This window comes from Prunus mume, linkage group LG2, assembly GCF_029339155.1.
Source record: "Prunus mume cultivar Tortuosa linkage group LG2, ASM2933915v1, whole genome shotgun sequence".
Lineage (NCBI taxonomy): Eukaryota > Viridiplantae > Streptophyta > Magnoliopsida > Rosales > Rosaceae > Prunus > Prunus mume.
The window spans coordinates 12,772,358-12,799,315 of NC_142699.1; the positions used below are offsets into that span (position 1 = coordinate 12,772,358).

General features: G+C 37.9%; 4 protein-coding genes across 7 annotated transcripts; 2 read left to right on the forward strand and 2 right to left on the reverse strand.

The window, feature by feature from the left end:
- Nucleotides 1–372: 372 nt before the first annotated feature.
- Nucleotides 373–4,611, reverse strand: LOC103320668 (sterile alpha motif (SAM) domain-containing protein). Its single transcript, XM_008222379.2, has 10 exons — nucleotides 3,838–4,611; nucleotides 3,602–3,748; nucleotides 3,084–3,470; nucleotides 2,843–2,906; nucleotides 2,463–2,680; nucleotides 2,247–2,360; nucleotides 1,882–1,987; nucleotides 1,518–1,729; nucleotides 1,105–1,208; nucleotides 373–813 (listed from the first exon to the last, which is right to left on the reverse strand). Exons 1-10 carry the CDS (start codon nucleotides 4,516–4,518, stop codon nucleotides 657–659), a joined length of 2,190 nt encoding a protein of 729 aa, XP_008220601.2. The 5' UTR covers nucleotides 4,519–4,611; the 3' UTR covers nucleotides 373–656.
- Nucleotides 4,612–4,797: 186 nt separating this feature from the next.
- On the forward strand, nucleotides 4,798–9,675 carry LOC103320667 (3beta-hydroxysteroid-dehydrogenase/decarboxylase). The gene is made up of 12 exons (XM_008222378.2): nucleotides 4,798–5,214; nucleotides 5,310–5,399; nucleotides 5,502–5,635; nucleotides 5,729–5,899; nucleotides 6,014–6,139; nucleotides 6,447–6,526; nucleotides 6,759–6,957; nucleotides 8,136–8,241; nucleotides 8,411–8,585; nucleotides 8,709–8,865; nucleotides 9,114–9,180; nucleotides 9,294–9,675. The coding sequence occupies exons 1-12, from the start codon at nucleotides 4,983–4,985 to the stop codon at nucleotides 9,437–9,439; spliced, it is 1,683 nt and encodes a 560-aa protein (XP_008220600.2). The 5' UTR covers nucleotides 4,798–4,982; the 3' UTR covers nucleotides 9,440–9,675.
- Nucleotides 9,676–10,795: 1,120 nt separating this feature from the next.
- On the forward strand, nucleotides 10,796–15,185 carry LOC103320666 (BRCT domain DNA repair protein). Of its 3 annotated transcripts, none has more exons than XM_089046543.1 (10): nucleotides 10,797–11,634; nucleotides 11,749–11,837; nucleotides 12,056–12,158; nucleotides 12,264–12,526; nucleotides 12,725–12,856; nucleotides 13,117–13,239; nucleotides 13,599–13,727; nucleotides 14,088–14,305; nucleotides 14,420–14,573; nucleotides 14,676–15,185. In XM_089046543.1, the coding sequence occupies exons 1-10, from the start codon at nucleotides 11,424–11,426 to the stop codon at nucleotides 14,892–14,894; spliced, it is 1,641 nt and encodes a 546-aa protein (XP_088902669.1). In that variant the 5' UTR covers nucleotides 10,797–11,423; the 3' UTR covers nucleotides 14,895–15,185. The 3 variants fall into 3 exon arrangements, with proteins under 3 accessions (XP_088902670.1, XP_088902669.1, XP_016647770.2); XM_016792284.2 differs by having other exon boundaries at nucleotides 10,798–11,634; nucleotides 11,746–11,837; XM_089046544.1 differs by lacking the exon at nucleotides 12,725–12,856 and having other exon boundaries at nucleotides 10,796–11,634; nucleotides 11,746–11,837.
- An 82-nt stretch (nucleotides 15,186–15,267) lies between these two features.
- On the reverse strand, nucleotides 15,268–25,805 carry DCL3 (dicer-like 3). 2 transcript variants are annotated; one of them, XM_016792283.2, is made up of 26 exons: nucleotides 25,472–25,805; nucleotides 25,195–25,375; nucleotides 24,768–24,881; nucleotides 24,176–24,310; nucleotides 24,015–24,084; nucleotides 23,845–23,909; nucleotides 23,634–23,765; nucleotides 23,359–23,511; nucleotides 22,894–23,020; nucleotides 22,274–22,379; nucleotides 22,008–22,200; nucleotides 21,752–21,912; nucleotides 21,350–21,568; nucleotides 20,985–21,250; nucleotides 20,231–20,502; nucleotides 19,864–20,152; nucleotides 19,617–19,773; nucleotides 19,445–19,539; nucleotides 18,782–18,984; nucleotides 18,493–18,702; nucleotides 17,918–18,394; nucleotides 17,380–17,649; nucleotides 16,557–16,883; nucleotides 15,965–16,190; nucleotides 15,746–15,857; nucleotides 15,268–15,673 (listed from the first exon to the last, which is right to left on the reverse strand). In XM_016792283.2, the coding sequence occupies exons 1-26, from the start codon at nucleotides 25,549–25,551 to the stop codon at nucleotides 15,475–15,477; spliced, it is 4,839 nt and encodes a 1,612-aa protein (XP_016647769.2). In that variant the 5' UTR covers nucleotides 25,552–25,805; the 3' UTR covers nucleotides 15,268–15,474. The 2 variants fall into 2 exon arrangements, with proteins under 2 accessions (XP_016647769.2, XP_008220598.2); XM_008222376.3 differs by having other exon boundaries at nucleotides 19,617–20,152; nucleotides 25,472–25,804.
- Between the last annotated feature and the right edge of the window lie 1,153 nt (nucleotides 25,806–26,958).

The following is a 26,958-nucleotide window of genomic DNA, read 5'->3' on the forward strand; positions in this document are numbered from 1 at the left end:
TGAAATCACAGCAGAACAAAATCACCAGACTCCCAGAAAAAACGGAAGGCATGTGGAATACGTTTTGATCAAGATGCTTATTGGATTGGATAACCACATTACATGTCCTGTCAATTGGGGCAGTAATACTGATCAATTCTTTTGGTACTGCGTCTCCATCTCTAATACAATTCAAACGTGAAATACAAGAAAACAGTATATCTCACCTATTTTACTGGAGTCATAGTAGGGACAGTCATCTGCGTACGCATGGTGATTAGCCGTTGATGGGTTATGGGAACACACTTTCACCGACAGCTAACAACCATCCATACACACATGTGCGACTATCAATAACATTTCTTTATAAGAAATGTGTTATTGCCAGTAGCATTTTTCTTTATATTGCACTGGACAATCCGAATCTTTATTCCTGAATGTGACCAGGCTCGTCTATATAAGAATAGGAAGATTAGTCCTCAAATAAGCAAAGTCAGCTAGTCAGGAGATTAGAAATTTAGCTATGCAAGCATGAAGTTTCATCCTCAAAATGACCACATCTAGAAGACTAGAACTAACACTACTCTTGCAAGTTGGCCTCCTGTCGAACAAGAACCTAAGCCCACCATTTACACGTGCCAATTCAGCATGTAAACGTTTATTAGGAGATTACAAATTTAAGCCTGTGATTTAGATGATAAAAGAGAAATCATAGCCTTGGCAGAGTCTGGTCCATGATTGTTCACGCTCGGTATTATGTCAGCTGGAGATATAAGTTTCACAAACTCTTTGAGTTCTGTAAAGCTGGAATGCTCGCTGTATGGGACCTCATACCTGCATTGCAAGGACCATCATCTCTAATTAGTCACATGTTATACTATATCTGTAACTTTTCACGCATTTGAAAGTAGGCATCCATTCATGTTTCACTTTAAAAGCTATGCTCACATGCAATAGCTAGAAGGCTAAATTATGGTTGACAATCGACTGCCGGTGACATGGCTTACATCAACAGTAGGGTTTACAAAATCCGCACCATCTTTTTTACTGGGGAGCGTTTATTACTATATTGCATGATGTTTAACTGTCAAGAGCTTCCATCTATGGAAATGGAGAAAATGTCACCTTATAATGGTGCCCTGCTGCGACCTTCTTCCTGGAGACTTCTTCTTTCCTTTACCAAAAGTCCAACCAGTTGGAGAGAAAGCAACAATAAGGCTGAATCGACTCTGAAAGTTCAGCAGAAAGGAATTAGTCAAAATAGTATTCACTTCTAAACTTCAGTCCACATTCTTTTAAGCCCATCTAAATCAGTAGAATTTGAGTTCACGGAAAGGGTAACTTAATCTAGGCAGGAAATTCATAACACAATACAACTTCACAAACCTCAGAGAATCAAATATCTTATCCCAAGACCAGACTTTATTAGAATTTGCAGTACACATCTAATACATAACTTATAATGAGGAAAAAAAAGATGTCTGGGTATATCTACATTCCAAGGTCATAACATATTAATAAAAAGGGTAACCCCTCACCGCATATTGATTGGACATATGCTTCAGTCGCTTGAAGCTTGCAAGTGTCCACATAGGCACCACATGGATTTGGCTTTCCTGTTCATTTAATGTAAACCATCGCATATCCTCCTCAGGAAAATCCAGACATTTTAAAATATGCAGCTTTCCTGGGTTGATGTAAATTTTTTTCCGGAGCACACGAGCTACCTCCAAATAAAGTCGTTCCTTTCCTTTTGCAAAATGAAAATAAAACACATGGATGGGGAGAGAGATGAGTGAAATGGGGTTAAAGCGATAATTGCAAGAAAATATAATGACCACTTCGTAAAGTAATCTAATGATATAGAGCAATAAACTGGTACGGATACGCAGTGAACTCTACCAATAGTATAGCTGCCAATCAGAAATAGAGTTTTAGGGTTGAAAGTTTCGGCTTGAATGGCATCAATGACGAACTGTATTACAGCCTCCTGCTTTGGAAAGTCATACTGCAAAAAAACATGAAATGGGAGTAAAATTCAATTCATTCTAGATTCGTATGATGTAATATACTTTCCAATGATAAAAAAACGAACTAACTATTTGCTGAGGGTAGAAAGGAAAGATCGAAAATTAAGTATCAACTTGTCCCAGACAGACTAGTGCATAGTGTAATGGCGAAACACATACTAGCTAGTATATTGACATTATGGAAATTAGGAGTTAATTACTTTTGACATAATGCCACAATTCATGGGTCAGACTCACCTGTGGGTTACAATAAGTGGTATCAAGGATGAGAGTATGGATAGAACATGTTTGCAAAAAAGACATGCTTGCTGCATTCTCACTAAACCGAAAGTCCCCTGTATGTAGAACAGCCTATATACAAAAGGAACCAGGATCATTACCCCAAAAGAAGATAGGAAAAGAAAATATACCAGAGTACTACCGAGTGGGTCAGGAAGTAAGTTTGGACCACACCTTACTGTTGGGTGGCTCAAAAAGTATAATTACAGAACCAGGACAGTGGTTTGCATCCAAACAGGTCACATCAATACCAGCAATATTGATTTTTTGGTTGAGAGGTAGAACTTTTATATTGTCCCACGGAATGCCAATCTTCATATTTACAAGCTTAGCTGTGATGGAAGAACAATAAATCTTTCCATGACAGAAGGACTTCGTTAGACCTTGATAATCTGCAGTAACAAATGCAATCATATCAAACCAGACAACCTTGACCCACAAATGACTGCACACATTTTTAGCCAAAGGTAGTAGTTGCCATCACCCCAACTGGGGTACGTTTCCAGACAAACAAGCAAGATCAAATTTAACCCAGAAAAGAAAAGCATTCTTACGATCCATGTGAAAGTGAGTGAGAAACCAATGCGAACAATCCCGCCTAAGATATTTGAAAGCATCCTGCAAATGTTGAGAAAAATGAACTTAGCAACAAGACCTGCCTCATGATTATAAATGAAGAAGGTGAAAGCACCATAACTTATCCTAAAGCTGAAGAACAATTACATACTAGAGAAATGTCTTCGTCCTTAATCTAATACAACAGAAACATTTGCAATCCTTTGCAAGGCCTCTTACCACTCGAAATGGTGTTCCTGGTATGCAACACCACGAGGGAATATCCCTGAGTTTCCGAGTAGTCACATGATTTTTGGCCGCACCACCTTTATGACCAGAACCTGACCCACGTTTTTCTACCCTTTGGTGCTCTCCAGAGGTGGTGCAAACTTGCTTCCTAGCAGTAGTAAAACCTGGAAAATAATCTGTAATCAACTTGTTTGCAGCTGTTTTACTATTATCAACTGGTTCTTCCGAAGCATCATTGACTGTCTCAACTCCACTAGCGCTCCTTTTTCTTGGTTGTGCTTCAATTCCAGGACTAGTAGTCCCTTCTCTAAGTTGAGTAAGGGCATGTTCAATCTTCTTTCGTGGGCCAAGTGCAGCAATGCCTATGCTGAACAAATCCTTCGCAGTACAAGAAACCAATTAAAAAGACAAATTCAATCCATTAACAAAGCAACCAAAGGGTGAGTGTAGTTTCTCAAGTTCTCAACTATGCATTTGTTAAGTGACTAAGTGTATGCTATGTTATATACCTCTTCTGTGAGCCATTGTAAAGTGTCCCAATCAATTTCTTCTCGAACAAAAGCATCCTCGTACTTTTCTAAGCCCAGGCTGCGTAGCCACTGAAGAACTTGCCCAGAAACTTGAGGTTCCCTTTGGTCCTCTTCAGGAATCGAAGCCTGCTTGAGATGAAATACCCAACACTACTTCAATTAGCAATTACAATCAAAAGGGAAAATCTTCCTAAGGATTGAAACTTTACACTTACATCTTGAGCTTCAATTTCCACTTTGTCAAGACATTCATTGCTGTGGACCTGACGCTCTTCGTCGCTCAAATCCGAGATGTCAACCCCGCATAGAGGGCACTGTACCAAACCCCCATTTTCGTCCTCCACAATTCCATACCCTTCCTCCATTCCACTGACACCAACACTCTCTCCCTCTTCTGCTTGATCGCAGAGCTTGAGCAGCACATCAAGCTCCTCAAAATCCTCATTCGGCGAGTTTCCGTTGCCAGAATCCAAACTGCAATCAGCTCGAGGCTTGATTAACTTAGACTCTATCGAATTGCAAAGATAACCCCCTTTTGATTTTAACGATCCCTTTTCCTTTTCCGTTTCTTTTACCTCATCAACGCACGCAGAAGAGCAAGCGACATTATCAGCATCGAGGCCCCCATAGTCGAAGCTTGCAGGTATGGAATCCAAGCTGAAATCTTCAATAGGCGTGGATTTGAAACCCTGGGTTTGCACCAAAATAGAGTCTTGGTTGCTGAAAAAATTGGGGGGAATGTTTTCCTTGCCGGAGCTGAAAGGTTTGGAGCGCTTCAGTTTCTTGGACGGCTTGGGAGCTGTGGCTGTTTGGGTAAGAGGGATCTGAAAATCATCATCGTCTTCGACTATGGAGTTGAATCTGGTAGAAGAGAAAGGTTTGGACTTGGAGGCCATGTTTGGTTTCTCTTCTCCCTTGAGTCTTCTCTTGTTATCACTACTCTCACTCCGCAGGAACTGTCTGTAATATACAAGAAGGAGAAAAGCCGTAAAGGAATGGTTTTTACAGAAGCTATTCGAAAATTTGTTTGGAGCAGAGGAAAGGGAGGGAAAATTAACCCAAAAGTTGAGTCTGAGTGTTTTTTGGTCAAAAAGCTATTATTGCGCCAACGTTCCAAGGCCCAGTTTATTATTTTGGGCCACAATCCCAAATAAATCGGGTTGATTTTGGGCTGATTGGCGTGGGTCATCAACGAATCTTCATGTATAATCCGTCGTCAACTAGATTCCTCTGATTTTCCATCTCATTCTCCCGGAATTTCCGTCATCTTCTTCGTCTCTTTGCTTACTCAGACTCACAGTCCCACTCTCAGATCCTTATTGGCTTCACTTTTCCCAATCACCACTTTCTTCTTCTTGCTATGTCTGGGGACGGGAAATGGTGCGTGGTGACCGGCGGCCGAGGCTTCGCAGCTCGCCATTTGGTTCAGATGCTGATCCGATACGATGTGTTTCGGGTCCGAATCGCCGACCTCGGCTCCACCGTTGATCTAGAACCTTATGAGGAAAATGGCATTCTCGCCGAAGCTTTGAGCTCCGGTCGCGCCCAGTACGTGGCCATTGACCTCCGCAGCAAGAGCCAAGTTCTTCAAGGTCAGTATTCTCCTTCAAGCTTGAAATTGTATTAATGGCGGCTAGTTTGTATTGCGTAATTCAATCTTACGTGCTCGTCTGCATTCAATCTGTAGCATTTCAAGGAGCTGAGGTCGTGTTCCACATGGCGGCTCCCAATTCTTCCATCAACGACTACCAGCTCCATCACTCGGTCAATGTGGAAGGTACACAATCAAAATGTTGCTTTTTTTTCTTTTCTTTTTTTGTTTGCTTTGAATTTTGGACTGTTGGGGTTTATGCAATGTTCTATGCTTAATGCTTTGCAGGAACTAAGAATGTAATTGATGCTTGTACCGAGCTAAAAGTAAAGAGACTTATCTATACTAGCTCTCCTAGTGTTGTCTTTGATGGGATTCATGGGATTTTTGATGGGGAGGAGTCTTTGCCGTGTCCACCTGAGGTACTAGTATTGCTAATTGAATGAATCTCAGCAATGCAAGATTGTATTTCAGTACGTATATAATTCTGGGTTGTGTTGTATGACTGGTTTCAGCACAATGATTTCTATTCGGCAACTAAAGCCCAAGGAGAAGAATTGGTAATCAAGGCAAATGGTGTTAAGGGGCTTCTAACATGTTGTATACGCCCTAGCAGCATTTTTGGACCTGGTGATAGGTTGCTGGTTCCATCTTTAGTGGCTGCCGCCAGAGCAGGGAAATCCAAGGTAAGTAAGTTGGTGATACTTTACACATTCGTCTTCCTTGCAACAGTGTTAATAAAGTCCTCCTTCAACAATATCTAATGCTCACTTTTTTCTCTTCTTTTTTCGAATGAACAGTTCATTATTGGTGATGGCAATAACATTTATGATTTCACATATGTTGAAAATGTGGCACATGCCCATATATGTGCAGAGCGAGCTCTAGCATCAGAAGGGACAGTTGCAGAAAAAGCTGCCGGACAGGTATTCCAACACTATATGTAGAGAGAGAGAGAGAGAGAGAGAGATTTCAGTTTTATTTTTCTTTGCTTAATTTTTATCTTCTTCCAAGTCCAACTTTCTTATAGAGGGGGAATCAAACAATTCCAACTTCAAGTGCAATTGTTTTACCGTGAGGCTTGAATTTAAAAGATGGCAGAGTCTTGCATCCTTATGTTTGCTTTAAAAGATTGGCAGTCTTTTAAAAGTTACTTTGCATGTCCGCTTGATGTCAAGCTAAAGTATACAGAGACTATTTTGGCATTCTAGCTAAAAGAGATTGCTTTTGCAGGCATATTTTATAACCAATATGGAACCTATCAATTTTTGGGAGTTTGTCTCACTTATTCTAGAAGGTCTTGGCTATGAAAGGTACTTCTTTTTCTTAATCCTTTCATTTTAAGCATACCTGGGATGTAATCACTGTAGTCCTCCATCACTACTAAAAGAATGATGTATATCCTAACTTACACCTCAGAGCCTATGTTTAATGGCCCTTCTTCATACTACCTGTAAGGCTTTAATTCCTATTTTTTATATAATTGAATAACCTGCAATTTTTGTTTCTTGATTTCCATTTTCCCTGAATGGGTATTGTTTGCAGGCCAAGAATAAAAATCCCTGCCTTTGTTGTGATGCCAATTGCACATGTGGTGGAGTGCACATATAAGTTGTTGGGCCCATATGGAATGAAAGTTCCACAGTTGACCCCTTCAAGAGTTAGACTCCTCTCTTGCAGCAGATCTTTTAAATGTTCAAAAGCACAGGATCGAATCGGCTACACACCCATCGTATCACTTCAGGTTCTATAATGTTTCATACATAGAGTCATAAGTCCTTTTGTTAATGAATTGAATTGAACTTAGCAGAGTCACTGGAACATCCAACCACATGTATCCACCTTGATTGTATACCTCTCCACTTTTAATCAGCAGATTATCGAATTCAACCAAAAAAATTTGGAAACATTATGGGAAAGTCCTTAGACAAGACCATGCATGCTATTTTGGGGTTCAGACTCGGACTCTATTAATACTTCATTTCTTCTACTTCATTGGTCTTCATTTCTTAATGAACATGTCACTTGACACCGGGAATACAATATTTACATTTTGTCTTCCTTTTTTTCATACCTATACTGCCTTTTCATGTTGCATGACTGCTGACCTGTTTGGTTATTTGGTATTTGATGAATTCATATAGTGAGCTAGCAAAAAGTTAACCATCATAAGTTAGACTTTTGACACTTTGAGCCAGCTATAAATACACTTCAAACGTCTGTCTGAATGAAAGTTGCCAGTATATGTGATGCAGGACGCATAGGACCTAAATTTATTAGTTTCCTAATATATTTGTTAGTTTCCTAGATTCTCTAGTTTTTCAAATTCTAGTAGGATTTCTACTTTTCCAGATTTCCAGATTTCTAGTTTTAAGTTTCCTATTTTATTTGGGTTATGATTTCCGTTTAAGCAAGTGATTTTTATCCTATTATGTCTAGGTTTTAGTTTGCTATAAATACCCCCATGTAGTTCTTTAAAATTCAGATTTGGATATTGAGTAAACCTTCTCTTAAAACTATGTGATTTCTGTCCTTTCTTTCGTCCCTTCGATCTATATTTTCGTCTCCCCGACCTCCAATATTCTTCTTGTTCTACTGTTCTACCCTTTCTTTCGTCTTTTCGATCTATATTTTCGTCTCGTCGATCTCTTATACTCTTCTATGTTCTATTGTTTGGATGCTTAATCTAATACCTACGAGCTGTACTACATCAATATGCCATGAAATTGTGAATCTTTGATTAGGATGTTGTTTGTGCTGTAATTAAAGTAGAGAGTATTGCTTCAAACATCTCTCTTATTGATTTGCACTTATTAATGAGGCTTTACAAATGTCTAAGCAGTCAGCCTGTCACTGTACATTTTTGCCCAAATTCTGGTTTAGGTGCTTCTCTTGTGACAATGCGATGCATACTTTCTGCAGGAGGGTCTGAAAAGGACAATCGAGTCGTACCCACATTTGAGGGCTGAACAACCACGTAAAAGAGAAGGGCCATCTAAAGCTTCTATATATCTTGGGAGCGGGATGGGTATGACTCATCAGTTTCTATTCATCTTATTTGATGTTTTCTAAAGGTTCACCAAAAACAGGCATAATGACATCCTTATGATTGAGTCGGCATGAGAGAATAACAGTATGCATGCACTCAAATATTGCACTAAATGAAGCAATGCATTTACTGCTGTTGCCTTTGACAGTTGCTGACACGTTACTCTGGAAGGATAAAAAGCAAACCTGCAAGGCGTTATTAGTTTTGATTGCAATCTACTACAACTTCATTGTAACCGGATCTACAATAATTACTATTCTTTCAAAGCTTCTTCTGGCAGCTTCAATATTCGTGTTCATCCATGCCAGTTTACCAGAAAAGATGTATGGCCTATGACCTTCTTGTATATATTCATATGCTGCTTGGTTTGAAAATGTCTATTTTGCTCAGCTCTCAATTTGAAGTTAAGCTAACTACTAACTACAAATAAAATTTCACTGTTCCAGATTAGGGTATAAAATTGAGAAGCTTGATTCGTCACATTTCTACTTATCAGAAGAGACGTCGAAACAAATCACCAGATTGGTAGCCTCATCATGGAATGCATCTGTTAGAGCTTTAAAATCTCTTGGCAAGGGAAACGATGGGTTATTGTTCATTAAGGTATTGCTCTGCTGCTCCCGTCTTCTTTTGTGCTTCCTGCTATCTATTCTTTTGATTGCGTATAAGTTCATGTACTGCATTGATGCATTACTTTTAAGTTCTAACACTAGGATAGAATGTGCCTAAAGAGGTCCAGAATGCATATACTAGGGAGACAACATTTTCCCAGAACTTTCTCGAAGTGATTTTTAGTGTTGCACCTCTCCTCGTTTCTGGCGGTTACTCTATATTTAATGGTGATGTTGTAGGTTGCTCTCTCCCTATTGGTTATCAGCTTCCTCGGGACCGTTTCACTTCGGAACTTATTTGTCATAGGTCTCTCTCTCTCGATCTCTCAAGTTACATATTTCTTTGGACTGCCATACTTATTCTTTGGTAGTTGAGGCCTTAAAAAAGTTCTTAGTTTCCTTATTGTCTTACTGTTCCAGGGGTTCCTGCCGCCTTTGTAGTTTTCTACGTGTATGAGAAGGAAGAGCAAAAAATTGATGCCCTGGTCCTAGAAGCTCTCTCTCGTGGATGCAAATTGAAATCTGATATTGTCAGAAAAGTCTGCACATCCAAGAAGATTGAGTGACTGAGTGTTACGATAGTGCTGCCACTGCTCGCCTCAATTCATAGAGAAAAAAGCACTGTTGGATGTGATTGTTGTGTTGTGTCCCATATTTTCACTTTCATTTCTCTTTTTTTCTAACCAGGTTGCCATCCTTTTTGTTCATATTCACCAAAGTATTTTCAGACTATATAATATCACTTTCCTAGCTATAAATTTTTTCTCCAACAAGACTAATAGCAAATACTACTATTATTAAATTTTGCTGGCATCAGCTCTCTTTCCGCCGTTCATTTTGATTATCCATGACTATGAACAGCTTAAGATGACATGACTAATTGCTTATCTAAATGGTTGCCATCGAGTAAGTCAACCACAAGATTATTTATTTGTTTATGGGTTGCACGTTACACCTCAACAGTCACTTCATATGACAGTTTCCTTATTAAAGAATTTGGGTCAACTTTTAGGTGACCCAGAGGTGTCAAATTGAAGGAGATCATGGAAAAGGACTGTAATCTGAAACGACAGCAATTGAATTTCCAAGAACTCCTCCACCCCACTGAACCAAATAAATAATACTAACTTTTTTCTGTGATCACTGACCACAAAAATGTCCACTATGTTTCTTTCAGATGTGGTACCAACCAATGCATTGTCAATTGTGTGCATGAACTTTTTTATAGATCATCCTCCACCCAAATATCTCTCCTCACCTCACCCTTTATATTATGTGAACCATTTCCAACCATCACTTATAAATAGTTGATTAATTTTGAGAGAGACACAAGACTTGATTAGTGGGTTTGATTTTTTTGTCAATACATGTTATGAATCTAATCAAGATCAAGATGGTCACTTTGGCATTGAATTACTTGGTTTTGTTATTGTGATTGATTGTGTCTTGCATGCATGTATTAACACATTATAGTCATTTTTCAGTTGATATCATGTTGCTATACAAGTCCATCCATTTAATAGTTTCATACAAATAATAAATATGAGACGCTATTCTTTGTCACACACGCGCATGCACGTGAATAAATTTTGACGTAAATCACTATGAGACACGCATTTGATCAATCGCTTGTGGGATTGCCGTTAACAAAACCCATATCGATATGCATATTAAGCTAAGCAGAAAAATCGAAATCAAATTTTTTTTTTTTTGTCAAGAAATTTAAATCGAATTAATTAAGGCTCACTTTTTGATATTGTTGTCAGTGGTGGGGCCCGATTGGTTGTTGTGAGACCCAAACCCATAATACACGAGAGAGTAGTAAAATTGTAGTTCCAGCGGAATTAGGGGCCCAATTGAGGAAACAAAAGCTTTTGACCGAGTGTGCTGCCTCTCTGTCTGTCTCTGGTACTTTGAATTTGCTTGCATTGCAATTCCCGTTTCTCTCACTTTTTATCTCGAACCCATTTTGCGAAAAAGGCAAATAAAGTAACTCAAAACTCATAAACACAGAGCACGTCATTCAAAAAATCGATTTTTTCGCCCTCTGAAAACTCAACCTTTAGATTCATTCAGTCACTTTCGTTTGTTCGGAAACCCAAAGAAAGCGAATTTACTATGCAGTCTTCAAAATTCACTCTTCGTCTGCACAGCCTCTGAATCTCAGTCTTTTTCTCTGCCTCTTTCCTCACTGCCACTTTTGTTTGTTTATCTTCCCTTTCCAATAAGATTCTTATTCCTCCATCTTTGAAAACACTTTCACTTGTTTTTTCCTTCAATTTTTATTTCTGGGTCATTTCATTTCTTTCATTTCTTCAACTTAATTGGGTTCACTCAATTGTTAGTTTATTCGAAATATATTTTCCTTTTTTTTTCCCGCGCACCAATCAATTCCTGTTCCTTGTCCTTTTCCTTGGTTACCCTTTTAAGATTTGGTCGAGTTTCTCAATTTCAAGAACACAGACATTAATCTCTTTGTCTGTAACATTTGTTTTGTAAGTTTTTATCAAAAACTTGAACAGAGACCTGGTGGTTAATGGTTAATTTGTAATGGGTGGTGGTGGTGGTAGAGTGGAAGTGGTAAAGAGCAATGGTTGCTCTAGGCTGTCTGTTGGGTTATCATCTCCATTGCCTTCTTTTAAAGCTCTGCAACCATTTGAGCCCGCGTCTCCGGCCTCATCCTCTATTGGGTCAGAGCATGTGGTTCGATCAGGCGCACCCTTTGCCGGCCTTGTTATTTGCGTTACTGGTCTATCCAAAGGTAAAAAGATAAGCCTTCAACTTGTAGCTGCTGGTTTTCTATGTGACGTATTAAATAAGTGTTATTGTTAAAATATGCATCTGTTCATCTTTCTCATTCTTGTTTTGTCAGAAGCAAGGAAACAGGTCAAGGAAGCAACTGAGAGATTAGGTGGCCAGTACAGCCCTCACTTACATCCTCAATGTACCCATTTGGTGGTCCAAATATCCTTTCTTTTCAAAATTATGTTACTTCTAGCTTCATTTTCTTGGTACATTAAATATATATTGGGGAGAAAAATCTCAATTTTCTTTGGGAGGGTTGACAGCATTGATATATGTGTTATACCGGCACCAAGAAGAAAATATTTAATACATGTGGTGTTATTATTTGTGTAAATTGTAAGGCTCGTGAGTCGTGTGCAATCCTTAACAAGTGTTACAGCTTTGGTGGACGCAAGTTTGAGCATGCTTTGAAGCATGGATTAAAAAATGGTCTGTCGATCGTTACGATTGGCTGGTTTGTGGATAGTGTTAGGAAGAATGGTAAGAGAGGCCGGTGTATATTTTCTGCATTGGTTAGGTGAAAACCCACTCAAATGGTATATGTTACTTGATTAGTCTAAATCCAGTTTCTTTTGTGTGTTGCAGTGAGGTTGAGTGAATCACTTTATAGTATCAAGAGTTTTGGACAGAATGGTATACGGTTGGATGAGTTCAACAGGCTTGTTGGGTTTATCAGTACAGAAAATTCGTGTATTCCTGTCGATGCTCGTGGAGCCAAGCCATTGGACACGATTGAAGAACCACATCTCCCCTTTCCTGGAAGGGAGTCTAACAGAAGTACTGACTCTGTTCTGTCTGGTCACTCCATGTATGTCGACTTAGACATTTCATCTGAACTGAGGAACAAGGTAAAATTATTTCTAGGAAAAAAATTGCTTAGTTACTTTTAAAACAAAATATATTTTTTCTTTCTTCTTGTTTTAGCTGTGTAAGAAAGATTTGCTGGGTTTTTTCCAATGTCAAACTAGATAATGGTGAGGTGAAGCCCTCTCAGTTTGTACAGTTTCCCTGAGCTTCTCTCAACATCATTTGTCCTAATTTGGCAGGTTATTGAGGCTGCTCGTAGAGAGGGTGTTACGTTAATTGATCAATGGTTTGTTGGTTGCAGAGCCAGTCATGTAGTGTGTGAAGGCTCTGCTAGCCGTAAATATCTTGGCCACTCTAGCAATATCGTTACAGTGAGTCCTACAAAGAATCCTTTGGTTTATTTGAATCTGCTCTATTTACACTAGTTTTATTGATAAATATACATAATAACTATTTCGGAGTGAAGTGTTTTCACACTTGACTATTTCGGATGTCCTTCTATAATAACTTTTTGCTGTCTTCCTATTGTTCGTAGAATTGATGAAATCACTTGCAAATTTAGAGATGACAGGAGTGCTCTGTATATTTCTTTTGTTGCAATGAACTTTATTTGGTGTTTGATTTGTCTCAGCCACTGTGGGTCTTGAAAACAGCCAAAGAGAAGTATGTGCAAAGGCTTGTGCACACGTCTGCAGATTTGGCCAGGCAAGTTGGTATGATGCTTGAAGAGTCGCAGAATGGCAGTGCAGATGAGGTTTCTTTCTACACATTTTTGTGAAAATGATTTGTTTTGCAGTGATTTTTAACTCTTTTCTGCCCCAAACCCATGGTTTCAGGTCTAGATATTTTTATAATTTTTAACCAAAAAAGAAAAAGAAAAAAAAAAAAACTGTTAACAAGGTGTATCTTTTGCTGCTATGGTTTAACTTAAAATAATATACCTACGATAATTGAAAATGTTTCACAATTATCTCAAATCTTAATAAACTCGTGATTGGTGGCTGGTGAATGCCTTTAAACATTCTTCAAATGATACCATTTTTATATATGTAGTATTATGATTTTGGTGTGTCCAAGTTGATATTTGACAATATTCTTTTATTGATTTACTAGGAAACGAATGTGCGAAATGTCCCCAAAGATGTTCAAGCTTATAAAAATAAAGCAAACCATGAAAAGAGACAACGAATTGTGAATTCTGCTAAAGCTGGGGTCAGAAATCGACGTGGTCTTCGTATGCAGGTAATGCTCTATCAGGTTTGGTTCTCTGTGGTATTTCATCAATCTATGCTTCTTGTTTAGTTTGATATGATAATCGCTTATGCACCATGGTTTTGCTCAAATTTAAACAATTACTTTATATGAGCTTAATTTGGAATGTATCACACAAATGAGAACATTGTAGTACAAGTTAACGATCAGTTTTGTAGTTGGCTACGTTTCTATTTGTTCATGTCTGTTAGGGGCCCATGAGGATTTTTCAGTGCTTGCATAATGTTAACAGCTTCAATGAACTGATTACTTTTGTTGCTAATGGTAGTTTTATAAGAGAAAATAGGTGATCTTAGTACACCATTTTAATTTTGTGCTCTGTTCTCGCAGACTTGCCAAACCCCAATGCGTCCAATAACCCCTATCAGCCTTCTGGATTCAATCTGCTGGTCCATATCTGAACCAACTTCAACCGCGTCAATCTACACCGAGAATGTCAGTGTTGAAGATGCTACCGAGCACCATACATCTGTATTCTTTGATGCAAAAGCTGATGGCAAGGATTCAGAAGCTTCATTTGCAAACTTAACGAGGCTGCTCAAGGAAAGGTTGTTGATCTCTCTTCCTTCCCACCCCCAACCCCCTCCCAAAATGTAAAAGAAAATATTTGCCCAAATGTTATATCATCTCACAGTAGTTCTCTTTTATTTGTTTGTCTGCAGTGAGAAATCTGAATTGGTATTTAAAAACCATTTTCTTACCATACTGTTCCCTCTTGACCGATTTGCTGAGATGGGGCCATCTTCCAGAACATTTTTCAGCAATAATGGGTTTACATGCTTGCAGGTGTTAGATCATATCTATGCATTTTATCAGGTACAAAATAAGACATTCCCTACTTTTTGGTACTTTGCTGCAAAATTCTCAGCCATTGGCTTAATGGAGGGTCGTATACTCGCATGTGTATTTATATTGCAGGAGAGCATGTCAGTCCTTGAAATAGAGGCTGCTATTAACACAGACTCGAGGCATGCCGATCGGCTCCGATCAGTGTACTCCAGTAAAGAAACGGCAGAACATGGTTACGTGAGTTTCAAACGGATTGAATTTCTAGGTAGTCGTAAAAGTTTCGAGATGTTGAAGCGTGTCAATGGAGACAACAACAGCAATGTATATGAGCTGCTAATTAGAGCATAAGGTCATCTTCACCTCACGTGTTCCAAATTAGGAGCATGTTTTTGCTATGGTCGAACCTTTGAAGAAGCTCAAACTAAGAACTTGGAACTTGAAGGCCATGATATCAAAGCTTTTACCATCTTTATTCAGGAAGAGTTTCAAATTTTCTACTTCTTGTCTTTATTCAGGAAGAGTTTCAAATTTTCCACTTATTTTTATAGGAGTATAGGGGTGTATACCTATTCAATATATAAATTTGTGTGTATAACGAGTTTTGGATGAGTGGAAAAATCCCAACATTTTCCTTTTTTATTTTTTTATTTTGTATTTATTAATAATAAATATCAAACAGAACATATATACATATATATATATATATATATATATATATATATGATACCTTGTACCATTGAAAACATTGATGGAGACAGCACATAATTTACATTTTTCTTTAAGGTGCTGCCATCAAACAGTTTCACATTGCTGTGAGATTTCCTGACAAGCAACATCCTAACTGCTTCATACTAAGATTGGTGGATTTAAAAGGTACCACCCTCCGCTCGAATTATTCATAAAACTAGCAGGCAAGATAGATACATGATCATCCACCAATGATAAGTTTGCCTTGCCGCTCAAGCTCATAAAGCATGGCAAGTGCTGCAGAATCTTCGGAACTTTTTTTATCAGGTCTAGCATCTCCTGTGCATTCAATGTCGCCGAAGTTGGGTATGTGCAACGTTATCTTTGAGACAAAACTGCTAAAATGCGCACTTGAGCCTTCACCAAAGTCAATTGGAGTTCTACGGGAAGAAAGACAATTGTGAGGCCAGAGAGAAAAAAACACAAAACAAATACACCAGTTTTTGTAGTACCTTGACTTAGTTTCTGATGATTCAAAGTCGGGCCTTTTCCACTGTTGTTTCTTGCACAGCTCATAAAAAGATGTTCGAGGTCCTCCTTTCTTCATGTTGATTGATTTAATAACTGCATGCAAGCACCCGCGATGTAATTAAAAAATAACGCTTGATAATAACACAGGGTAAGCCAGCTCCCACCCTAATAAATAATCAGAACAAATAGATGGTGCAAACCTGGTGCAGTATCGTTGGAACTAGAGGTTTTCGATTCACTGACTAACGGAAAAACTCCAATTCTCTCAGTTGTCCTTTTCTTTTTATAGATTACTCGCTCTGAAGAATCTTCAACATTTACTTGGCTGCAGACGTTATAGTTGATGTCTAGGAGAGAAGAATCACCTACTCCTTCAGAGCCCAATTTTCTCTTCTTGGAACACCAGGAGTATGAAATATCTCTTTTCTGTTGCATAACAAAATAGTACAGCGTTAGAAATAAAAAAATAAAAAAATTGGTGACTGAGAGATGCAAAAAAAAAAAAAAAACATCTGGCAAACTGTACTCATTAACGATCAATTCAGGACCTTGAACCTTGGACCAGGACAGAACCCAAGACAAAAAATCTGGACCCCAGGCCTCTTGGACCCTAGAACCCAAGAACTTAGACCCAGACTGGAACAGCGAGCTCAAATCTGATTCTAAGCTTGATCCAATTTGCAATCAAACATAGAGTCAAGTTCACTCTTTATTGATTCCATTCCATTCTCATTCCTGCAACCAAATACTAACTAAAAGAGTAGGATACGGACATTTAGAGAACCAACAAACCTCAAGTTCCTTCAGTAAATGTCGAGCTGCTTCCCCTTTTGCTGCTTTTTTAGTCCGATCGCACCCCTCTCCAATCAATAGATCATCTTTCAGCTGTACAGTAAGCTTCACATGAACTGTTTCACCCTTCTTTGTACACGTTTCTTTTATAAAGTACCCGAGTGAGTCACATAATTCAATCAGTTCACGCAGTGGAGGCAGCTCAAGCTTGTCAGGGGTCACAATTGGAGATAATAATGGTTTAAATATTCTCCACACTTCATCAAGATTAAGTTCGGTATCAATTAGTATTGCCCCTGCAATACTTTCCACCATGTCTCCAAGAGCCTGCAGAGAAACTATTCATGATCACAAAATAGCAATATAATAGTAACAACAATATTCACAATGATAAAATAATGATGGTAATTACAACAAAAATATTATCAGGTATGATATTTGGGAAAGGGTGGATTTTATTCTGGAAAGCTTCTCCTTATAGAAGAGGTGGCCTGCCAATAGTAATAATAGGGATGGTGGGAGTATCGAGCTAAGGGGAAGTTCAACAGTCAAAGAGCCTACAGAACTGCTATTGTGTGAAAAGATATCATTTAAAAACAAATGATTTACTTAAATGAGAAATGCCTAAAATACATGGGAAGTATACATTAGAACCCCCAAAAAGCTTCAAATAGAAAGCAGAACGAACCAAATAAAGATACAAGGATAACTGCCCAAAGCAAGCAGACTTCAATCTTTTACAAAAACTTGAAAACAAAACATCAAGCAAACCCTGTGAAAGCATTGAAAAGAAACAGCATTTTAACAATCAGCAAGAACTTACCTTAGGACCTTTTGTGCCTTGAAGTGTGGTACCATTGTCAGGTTCAGAAAAAGACTTCACATATTCTGTTATTTGGCTTAGAAGTAACACAGAGGAATGTTGTAGATGCTGCTGAAGGTTTTGTCTAACAGCAACTTGGGCAAAATTTTCATTATTAACAGAAGCTGAACGTAAGTCAGTTAACTCGCCTGGATCAATATCTGTGTGGCTATCATAGAGATGCCTTGTGATAAGCAGGTCCAACACAGAATCCCCCAGAAATTCTAGTCTCTGTTGAAAATTAAAGATGTTAAGAAAAGGAAGTATATGGAACATTCACGGTTTATTCTATATTTGGCAATTTATTACTTGTAAGTGAAAAAAGTAATCTTTCCCAGATTCATTTTTCATAGCAAAATTTTTTGTTTCCAATTTCACAATAGATTTTCCCCGTTATTACTGTCTAGAACCATCCTCTTTTGTGAAAATGGGAAAGAAAATAAAAAAGTGAAAATTTAAATAGTAAATCAAGGGCTCCACATATGACTGTCATCATTACCTCATAACAGCAGCCAACTCCTGATTCTTGCTCGGATGCATGTGTTATGGCCTCGTGTAAGAGACCCTTGGTAGAAAATTCATAATGAAGCTTTGACTCCAAAATTGCAATCTCATTAGCTTTTGGGTTGTAAGTACGAAGAGATGCAGTAGTAATTGCTTCAGCAACCAGAGAGGGCTCAAGTTCTGCATCAATATGGAACCACTTCATCAGATGAAGTGCAGCAGGCAATCCACCACTAACATAGTATGCTCCTATAAGGGCTTCAACACAATCAGAGATTGTTTTTGAACACATCCATCTATGACCCTTATCACAGGACTTTCCAACCACAACTTTGGGATCTTCAGTTTGGAATTTGCAATCTACTGGGACTTCTAAAGTATCTACTCCACAATTACAAGGAGCTGGTCGCAGAGAAATCTGTCCTGGAGCAACCCAACGACGTGGATCAAACGCACCATCACGTATATATCCCTATCAAAGAAGAAATGCAAAGTCATTCTGACATGAGCTTGAACATCAGTAACCGAGTAAGTAAATGTAAACCATAGATAGAATATACTCGCAAATACCTGTAATTTGCGATTTATTCCCAATTTATGTAGGTTTGAGTTACAAATAGCCCACTGGCGAAAATTAGATAATTGTCCTTCATGTTTTTGGGGATATTTGAGAAAGAGGTGGCAGCTCACAGCATACTTTAAAACTGAATCCCCAAGCAATTCCAAGCGCTCCATAGAAAAATCTTCATTGCATCTGAGTGTTGTAAGTGCTTCTAGAATCTAATAATGAAAAAATTGGTCAAAATAATCATAACACTTTATTGGAAAGCAAAAAAGACAAATCACAAGTATGGCACACCAATGAGCTTGATATCTGAAAGCTGCTAGAATGACAATCGATATCTTCTCTAAGTTGGCTCGCTAGCATCAAGGATTCCAAACGGTGAATCAATGATGGCATTAAATAAAAGGACTTTAAAACGAATCTTTGGACACCAATACTGACTAGAAGCTCAGGTGGCATTTGAGCATACATGCGTTGCCTTTCAATACCACCACCACCTGCCCAGTTGAGAGAAAATATCAGCAACAAAACATAGAACGTGAGACGGTATTGCTAAATAGCTTTAACAGCATGTATCATATAGATTGATTGATATGATTTGCATTGACTAACTCTGCAATAGGTCAACCACCCATACCACACCTTTTTTGCACCTCTATTTACTGTTCAGCGGAATGCATGAAATAGATTTATTCATATCATTGCAACTACTACCTCTTCAACAAGTCAACCACCCAATCCCACCACCCACAAGGCCACAATTTCCCAACTATTCACTTCATAATAATACTAATTACTAAGTACCATTACTGGCAAGAAACCATGGAAACAGCTGTCAATTTGAAGTGTTAATAACTCATGGGAGTTGAAGATGCAGGAATAAGATAGGATTGTATTCAAGTAATATAGCACTGTTAGGCCAATTTTCTATAAGCTCAAGCATTTAAATCAACAAACCTTCACCACTAAAGTTCACAAGAAGGTTGTGTGGATTGTGACTTTGCTTCAATCGCAACAGAGGCTGCCCCGGATACTGGAGCACAATCCCATACCTGAACAGAATTAGCATCATTATGAAAACTGTAGAGTACTACTTACAAACCATCATACAGGGTATGAAATCACTTACTTATTGTTGAAGTACTCAGAAAATGTACTATATTTTGAGGGGACATTGTCTTTTTTTCCATCAAAAGGACTCTCAGCAGATGTGTTATTCAGAACCTCAGCAACGGAGTAAATTCTTCCAGTGTGGATAGCCACCACCACCATGTCTTTGAGATTTGCTACATTAACAGAACAATTAGCAAAGTGGATTATCTCTGCAATGTTGCATTTAGTCTCAGATGAGACAGTTCTACTCGGCAAGAAATTACATGTGTCACCATAACAATGATGACTTCCCAAAGATGAGTTTTTCTTCAAGAATTCTACTGCAGAAACACAAGAATTTATCCCTGTCCAATTTATTCTCCAAGTTCCATTACTTGAATCATTCAATGACTCAAGTGGAAGAAGCAAATACATGTATAATGGGCTCCACAGATTTCTTGTTTCTTTCTCAAGTAAAAATTCTCTCCGATTTCCGGCTGCTTTGGTTCCATGAAACAATCTCCCAAACAATCCATTACAGAAAAATTCTTGAAAGCACATTGCTTTTGCCATCTGTTAAGAAATAATATTTACAGTAAGTACTGACCCAGAAAAAGGAAGAAACTTTCGGTTAGAAAGCTTAAGTTGTACCTGCTCCCCGTCCAAATGAACTTGCCCACAGGAAGAAACAGAAGACTTAACTGTCTTCGAAATCAGGTAAAGTTCCAATTCAATGTTCCCCACATCATCAGCAAGCTTTGACTCAATCAGAAGAGTAAATCCAGAATAAAATTCGCTAACAATTTCACAGGAGAAGTCAAATTTATAAGCCTGAAAAACGGCACCATCAAGTTTTCCTCCCCAAGTTCCAGATAGTGTATGAATGCAAGTTGTACCATGTAATTCCTTCCTTTTAGTTGTTCCTTAAAGACCAAATATAGTTTTTGAATTAAAAAGAGGAAAAGAAGAAAAGAAAAGTAGAAACATAAACTGCCTAAGTATATAGCGCCTAAGTATATAGCCCGCACACAAAGGTGCCAAAACAAAACTCAAGATGCAGTAAGACAAATGGATAAATCTGGTTTAAAATGTGAATATAGATGTGATAACGAAAACACTTTTACCAACCCTGTTTATATCATCCAGCAGTTCAATTGACGAGAAAATGATAACGAACATTAGCCAAGAAACAAATTATTTTCTACCTTTGAGCCACAACTAATGCTACATCATCCTCTCATTAAGGATATTGCAACACACTTCCCATCACTTTACAGTATGAACAAGATTTTTATAAATGGAGAACAAATAGCAAGTGGTCATTCATAAACATACATTACGTGAATGACTGGTTCATAAAAAGCAACTGAAATTCACCGAGCATCACCATACAGAAAAAACATACCTGCGCCAGAAGCTGGATCTTTGCTTTTCACATCGAGATCATTTTCTGGAGGCTTGTCAATGGCCGGAAGAAGATTATCATTCAGGGCACCCATTTGATGTAACAGCTTACATGCTTCCAAGCATACAAGCTGCTTTGATAAAGAAATCTTCTTGCATACAGGACCAACTATTGTTTGGAAAGCTGCATGTGGAGGCAATGCAATTCTACACTCATAAGAGTCTCCAAGATATGAGTAGTGAAAAGTTGGCCTCGGAATGAAGTTCCTAAGTTGCACAGTAATCAAATAAGGGTGCAATTAGTAATGAAATTTTTTTTAAGCAGTAAATTCAAGAAAGACTGCTGAAGAGTTTACAGATGCATACTTATCCCCAGGTAGCGTTTCACAATATTTTTGTACAAGACTGACACTAGAATCTGCTGAGACTGATGCTCCGGTGGCATCCACAGTATATGCATTTCTTTCCTCCGTAGTACATACTTTCAAAACACATGTTTTAGGATCTTTATTTGTAGCTGAATCTGTCATCAAATATTCTCTCCTGACAATCTCATATAGTTGATCCCTTTGTTTCTTGTTTCCCCTGTACTTTATTTATAGTTAGAAAATCAATACACTCAAGAAAACACACAATAAGAATACCTACAGAAGAAAGCTTCAATTCACTGGAGATTCACTATATACATCTGTTCATTTTTTTTGGTCAATTTATATACAACTTTTCATAATATGCTGATAAAGTGAAACAATAAAGAGATGACCTCACCTCTCCAGCATTGTAACGAATTGAGAGTTATTTTGCCGAGCCTGTCCCCTGGACTGGACATAACTACGGACTGTCTTTGGCAGGTCATAACGTACCACACAGGAGCAGTTTGGAAAATGAATTCCATCCTCAACTACATCGGTAGCGAATAATAAATTGACCTATTCAGAAGGGGTTATCAATTGAGTATCAAGTTTTCACAAGTCAAAACTTCTCATCAGTCAATTCCTTTCCTACAATATGAAAGATCATATACCTCCCCAGAGCAGAATAATTCCAATGTCTCCTTTTGTATTTTCGGGGCCAGACCATCAACTGACGTATTAGTTCCAGTAAAATAGGAAACCGTGAAATGACACAAAGAGGTAACTTTTTTCATGAATCTGCCAATCACTGTAGCTGTGATAATCCTATCAAAAAGTATAAGGCACTGTTCTTCCCTAGATCCTCTGCAACCAAAAATTATGGAATCAACTTTGCAATGATAAGAATAAGATTTTACCAATGAAGTTATTATCTTACCCAAATGAATGAAAAAGTTGAACAAGTTCATTTAATTTCGGAGATATGTAGCCCAAATTTACTGCCTTCAAATAGTCAAACCCAAAATCCAAAAAAAATTCACCACCTGAAAAGAGAAAATAATATGGCCAAAATATTATCTAAAACAAAATTGAAGTTGTTGGCATCATCAAGTCAATATGGCTACAGAAACTGCGTCAGGAAAATAATGGCATTGTTCATCTATTCTCAAGCATCTCAACCATTAAACACTATCAGAAACGAGCATAATGTTATTAATTGAACAGATAACACATACAAACACAAAAATTACGTTAAGAACAAGATTAGTGATGAATAGGCATTTTCTGTTGTTAATAGTTTACATATCATGATCTTATGCCAACCAAAAGTCAGAAAATTACAGCAAAAGCCAGCCAGGTGATTAAGAGAGAAACCAAGAGACAGACATGAGAGAGAGAGAGAGAGAGAGAGAGAGAGAGAGAGAGAGAGAGAGTTACAGACATTCAGTACATTATAGCATACTCTTGATGAGCATAAAATTTTGAATATATAAGATAAGATCTATGTGCTCTAACAGTGGCTAAAGAATGAAGAAAGAAAGCTAAAGAATGGCATACCATGCAGAAACGATTCCCTTATTATACCAAGCACTTCCTCAAGAAAATATCTGCATTGAGAAGAGATTTCTCTATAAAGTTCATACTCCTCGTTGCAAGGAGCATTATCTAGACAGACCTTGACAGCCTACAAGAGAATTAAGGTTATGTACTCATTATCAGAACCAGAAGGAGAAACCGTAAAGAAATTAGAATCGGAGGAGACCAAAATGGCCTTTCTCCTGTATTCCCATCTGAAGTTATATCTCAGTATATTGCTATATAAGAGAAATTACAAGTGTACTTAAACCAGAGTCATAAATGAAAAGCATCAGGCCTCAATAATGGGTCAAAGCATGTGTATCAGAGGTAACAATTCAGTGTGATCCAAAGCAACCAAAAAAAAAAAAGGGTGACAACGGAACATTTCTGTGACTTCCCTAGAACAAACATCTTTCACTTAGTGGGTTACACTTGTAATCATACCTCATAAGTACATATGAGACCAAGGTTGTCAAGGCAATACAAGATATTTGTGTAGTCATCAGACAATCGTTTCCGCAGTGTCTTCATTGTATCATCCATGTCTTTGAAATTACTTTCTACTGATTCTTGCAACTTTGACAATGAAGCATCAATCTGTCCATGCATTGAAAGCTTTATTAGTATCCACACAAGTTTACCATATGTAAGCAGGCTAAAAATGAATGAAATTTTTTTCAACATACACATATTTATATATGCATATAAATCAGGAATACCTTGGCCCACGAGGCTTCCATCTTTGCTTTTAAATCCGAACTCGGAAACCATGCTTGGTCATAAAATATACAAGTTTCTTTTGCAGATGGGACATACAGTTCCTTCTCTTTTCTGTCCTCCATAGTATAAAGCTGTGTAAGCAAATTTCAAGATATTAAACATAAGGAGCCGATCCATGTACAGTAATCTTACTGAAATATTTCTCTATACCTGGGAATCTAAAGTGCTTTCAAGTTCTGATATCTGGCCCACGCAATCTGATGAAGATGAGACACCTAACGGACCATGTTGTATTTAAATATGCACATAGTAAGATTTATGATAGCAGTAGGTTTGGACTCAACAATGGACATGTAAGAAAACGATCCACTACATATCACCTTTTCTGATAATAGGTGATGCCGTCATCCCAAAAATCTTTGGCTTGTTAGTAGACTTGTAATAAAATTCCTTCACCACAACAGACAATAGGTATCAAGATGACCCTTGACTATAAGAGAAATAATGGAGACAATACATAACATACAAAAATGAAATTAACCTTCATTATCTTTGTATATGGATGCTTTCCAGTAGCTAGATGGCACTCATCAATAATCATCAAGCATACCGCTTCCAAGCTCAAGAATGCCTTTTTCAAGGCATCCAAAAGAATCTGGGGTGTCATTACTAGCACCTACAAGATAAAATAAAAAAGGATATGCATTAACTTAATAGCATCTACAAAACATTGAGAATACTATATTTTTTACAAAGGATTCTAACATGACTGTTTACATGCGATGCATAAATGTAAGTCTTTGATAATGCTATTTTTAACAAGGAACCCCGCTAATTGTTTTCCTCATATTCTAATAAGGTTCTCGCTCTGCTAGAAATCAAATAAATGAAGCATCAACGGTGGGTAAAACAAGTAAAAACTCAATAATCATTTAGAAAGGCTACCAACGAAAGGACCAGAAAAAAGGAATTGTGGCAAGCTGGATCTACCTGACTTCTTAAGGAAAACTCAAGTTTCTTTCCAACAGGAGTGGTGAAAATACCGCTTATAGCCTCAAACAGAAGCATGAACTGATACCCTCATTAAACAAATCATCACAGTTATTGTTCAACTTTAAAAGAAGGAAGCTTACATCATGCTCATTTGTTTCCTTTTCCCAGCAGTCCATAGTCCATGAATCAACCCCCTTAGCTCCGTAATACTCTTCCACTTTAAAGTTTGTGTTTACTTTAACGACCTCAAATTGCTGCACACACAAAAACCATTTAATTTCAACAATTTGTGAGACTATCAATTGGCCACATTGCACGATTGCTCATAGGAGAACTATAAATAAAAATAAAAATAAACATTTAAAGAAAAACTGAGGAATGCCCACACAAATATTCTTAGGAATTTTTATTATATAAAAAAAATTAAAAAAATTAAAAAAAGGTAGAATGATGATGAGTCATGAATGGTGAAATTTTGAGGAAGCAAAATAACAAAAAAGGAAATATATATATATATATATATACATATATATAAGGAACAAATTTACTAAATTAGAAAAAGAATACCTGATGAACTAAATGAACAGTTGGAGCCAAAAATACAATCAATTTTTTGGCACCACTTGACTTTATAACTTGACCAATGTCACTGATGAGCATCGCAGCTACCATATCCTTCCCAGAACCTGTCTCCACCACTGCTATGGTGTTCCTCCTCTTCGCAACCTCATAAACATTTGTCTCATACCTAAAAACACAGACACTTAAATTATTCACACCCAATAAATCCACATTGTCAAAAAAAAAAAAAAAAATCATTAAAGAGATATAGATAGAGAGAGACCCGCTGGGGTTGAAGTCATTGGAAATCGGGGATGATTGTTGATCCTGATCAGCGACATGATCAAGCGGCTCAGAGGCCATGTCGCCGAAGCTCCGTTTCAGAGGATTCTGGCCTTTCCTCTGGCGAATGCGCGTTGCAGATTGTGAAAGCGAGAAGCGAATGAAGAGGAGAAGACGAAGGTGAAGAGCACAAGAAACGTGAACCCTATCGCTGGGTCTTCGCCAGTTGAGAGAGAGAGAGAGAGTGGTAGCAACGGTCTTTTTTTTTCCTCAGAAAAAGCTTCAGAGGAGAGGAGACGGTGACGCTGAGAGCCTGAGAGAGCTTAGTAGGTAGTAGCGCAGTTATTTATTGTGTGGGTTTCTAAAGCCCGCCAGCGGTAACGTAGCGTGAGACCACCTCCCAATCACGTCGTGCGGTTTTGCCTAGACGACGTCGTTCCTCAAGTTAGCGGAGTCCCACCCGCGCTTTAGTTGACAATACCGCTTTCTGTTTACCAACAAAACCGCTTTCCGTAGAAGGGTCCCACAGCGCTCGGAATTAAAATCGTGGAAACAATAAACCTAACAAATAAATAAAAAAAACGTCTTTATGAAAAAAGTTTTTATCACAAAACGTTTTGCGAAACTATCAAATTACATCTTTAAAGTCTTTTTGTATCATTTATGATCTTTAATATTAATATGAATGTTTTTAAATAACCACTCCGTCAAAAAAACTGTTAAATCACAGATATAATCATCAAACAATCCAAAATTATATAATATATATATAAATAAATCTAGAAACCTGCTTGTTACGGGAATTTTGTTTTTAAACCGTCCCTCTTACTCTCCGCCTTCCTCCCTCTCTTCCTCCGTTCTCTTTTCTTCCCCCATCTGTATTGCTGAAATTTTCCTTCTTTTTTATTTTTATTTTTTTCCTTCCATCTCTCTCTCTTCTCTTGCACTTCTCCATCTCCAGTCCACTACCCAAGCTTCTCTCTCCACAACACTCTCTTCCCCGTTACTTTCATCCATGGCAATAGCATAACTTTTCCTTCTGTTATTTTTATATATAATGGTTTTGGCTGAGTTCTTCTGCATCGCCTCTCTCTCTCACTCACCAACCCACTGCACCATCCTCCCTCCCCCATCGCTATCTCTCTCTCTCACCGACCCAAAACCCCACCTTCATTTCTTGACATCACTGTTCAAGTTGATTGCAAACTTGGATGCCACTAGAGTGATTGTTGAATATGACTCTCAGGAATTGGTCCAATAAATTATCTTCTTGACCAATAAAAAAAAGTCCCCAAGCCAAAGTATGACCCAGACCCAGAAGTTGAATTCTTTTTTTTCTTTTTTTGTCATCTTGTTTTATTAAGCTCATCTTCCCACAAAAGAGGTGCTGGTGAGGACAGAGAGGAACAGAGAGATGGAGGTGAGGATAGTGAGGAGCTTCGAACCCGGAGAAAAATGGGAGATTCGCTGAGTTTGAAATCTTGTTTG

Coding starts and splice junctions, on each gene's coding strand:
- LOC103320668 (XM_008222379.2), bottom strand. CDS start 4,518: ATGGCCTCCAAGTCCAAACCTTTCTCTTCTACCAGATTCAACTCCATA. Junction 3,749..3,837: donor TGGAAATTGAAGCTCAAGAT/GTAAGTGTAAAG, acceptor CATCTCAAGCAG/GCTTCGATTCCTGAAGAGGA. Junction 1,209..1,517: donor ATATGTCCAATCAATATGCG/GTGAGGGGTTAC, acceptor CTGAACTTTCAG/AGTCGATTCAGCCTTATTGT.
- LOC103320667 (XM_008222378.2), top strand. CDS start 4,983: ATGTCTGGGGACGGGAAATGGTGCGTGGTGACCGGCGGCCGAGGCTTC. Junction 5,400..5,501: donor TCACTCGGTCAATGTGGAAG/GTACACAATCAA, acceptor AATGCTTTGCAG/GAACTAAGAATGTAATTGAT. Junction 6,140..6,446: donor CAGAAAAAGCTGCCGGACAG/GTATTCCAACAC, acceptor TTGCTTTTGCAG/GCATATTTTATAACCAATAT.
- LOC103320666 (XM_016792284.2), top strand. CDS start 11,424: ATGGGTGGTGGTGGTGGTAGAGTGGAAGTGGTAAAGAGCAATGGTTGC. Junction 12,159..12,263: donor GGATAGTGTTAGGAAGAATG/GTAAGAGAGGCC, acceptor TGTGTGTTGCAG/TGAGGTTGAGTGAATCACTT. Junction 12,857..13,116: donor ACTCTAGCAATATCGTTACA/GTGAGTCCTACA, acceptor GATTTGTCTCAG/CCACTGTGGGTCTTGAAAAC.
- DCL3 (XM_008222376.3), bottom strand. CDS start 25,551: ATGGCCTCTGAGCCGCTTGATCATGTCGCTGATCAGGATCAACAATCA. Junction 23,512..23,633: donor TGGAAGCCTCGTGGGCCAAG/GTATTCCTGATT, acceptor ATGCATGGACAG/ATTGATGCTTCATTGTCAAA. Junction 16,191..16,556: donor ATTTACTGAAGGAACTTGAG/GTTTGTTGGTTC, acceptor GTTATGCAACAG/AAAAGAGATATTTCATACTC.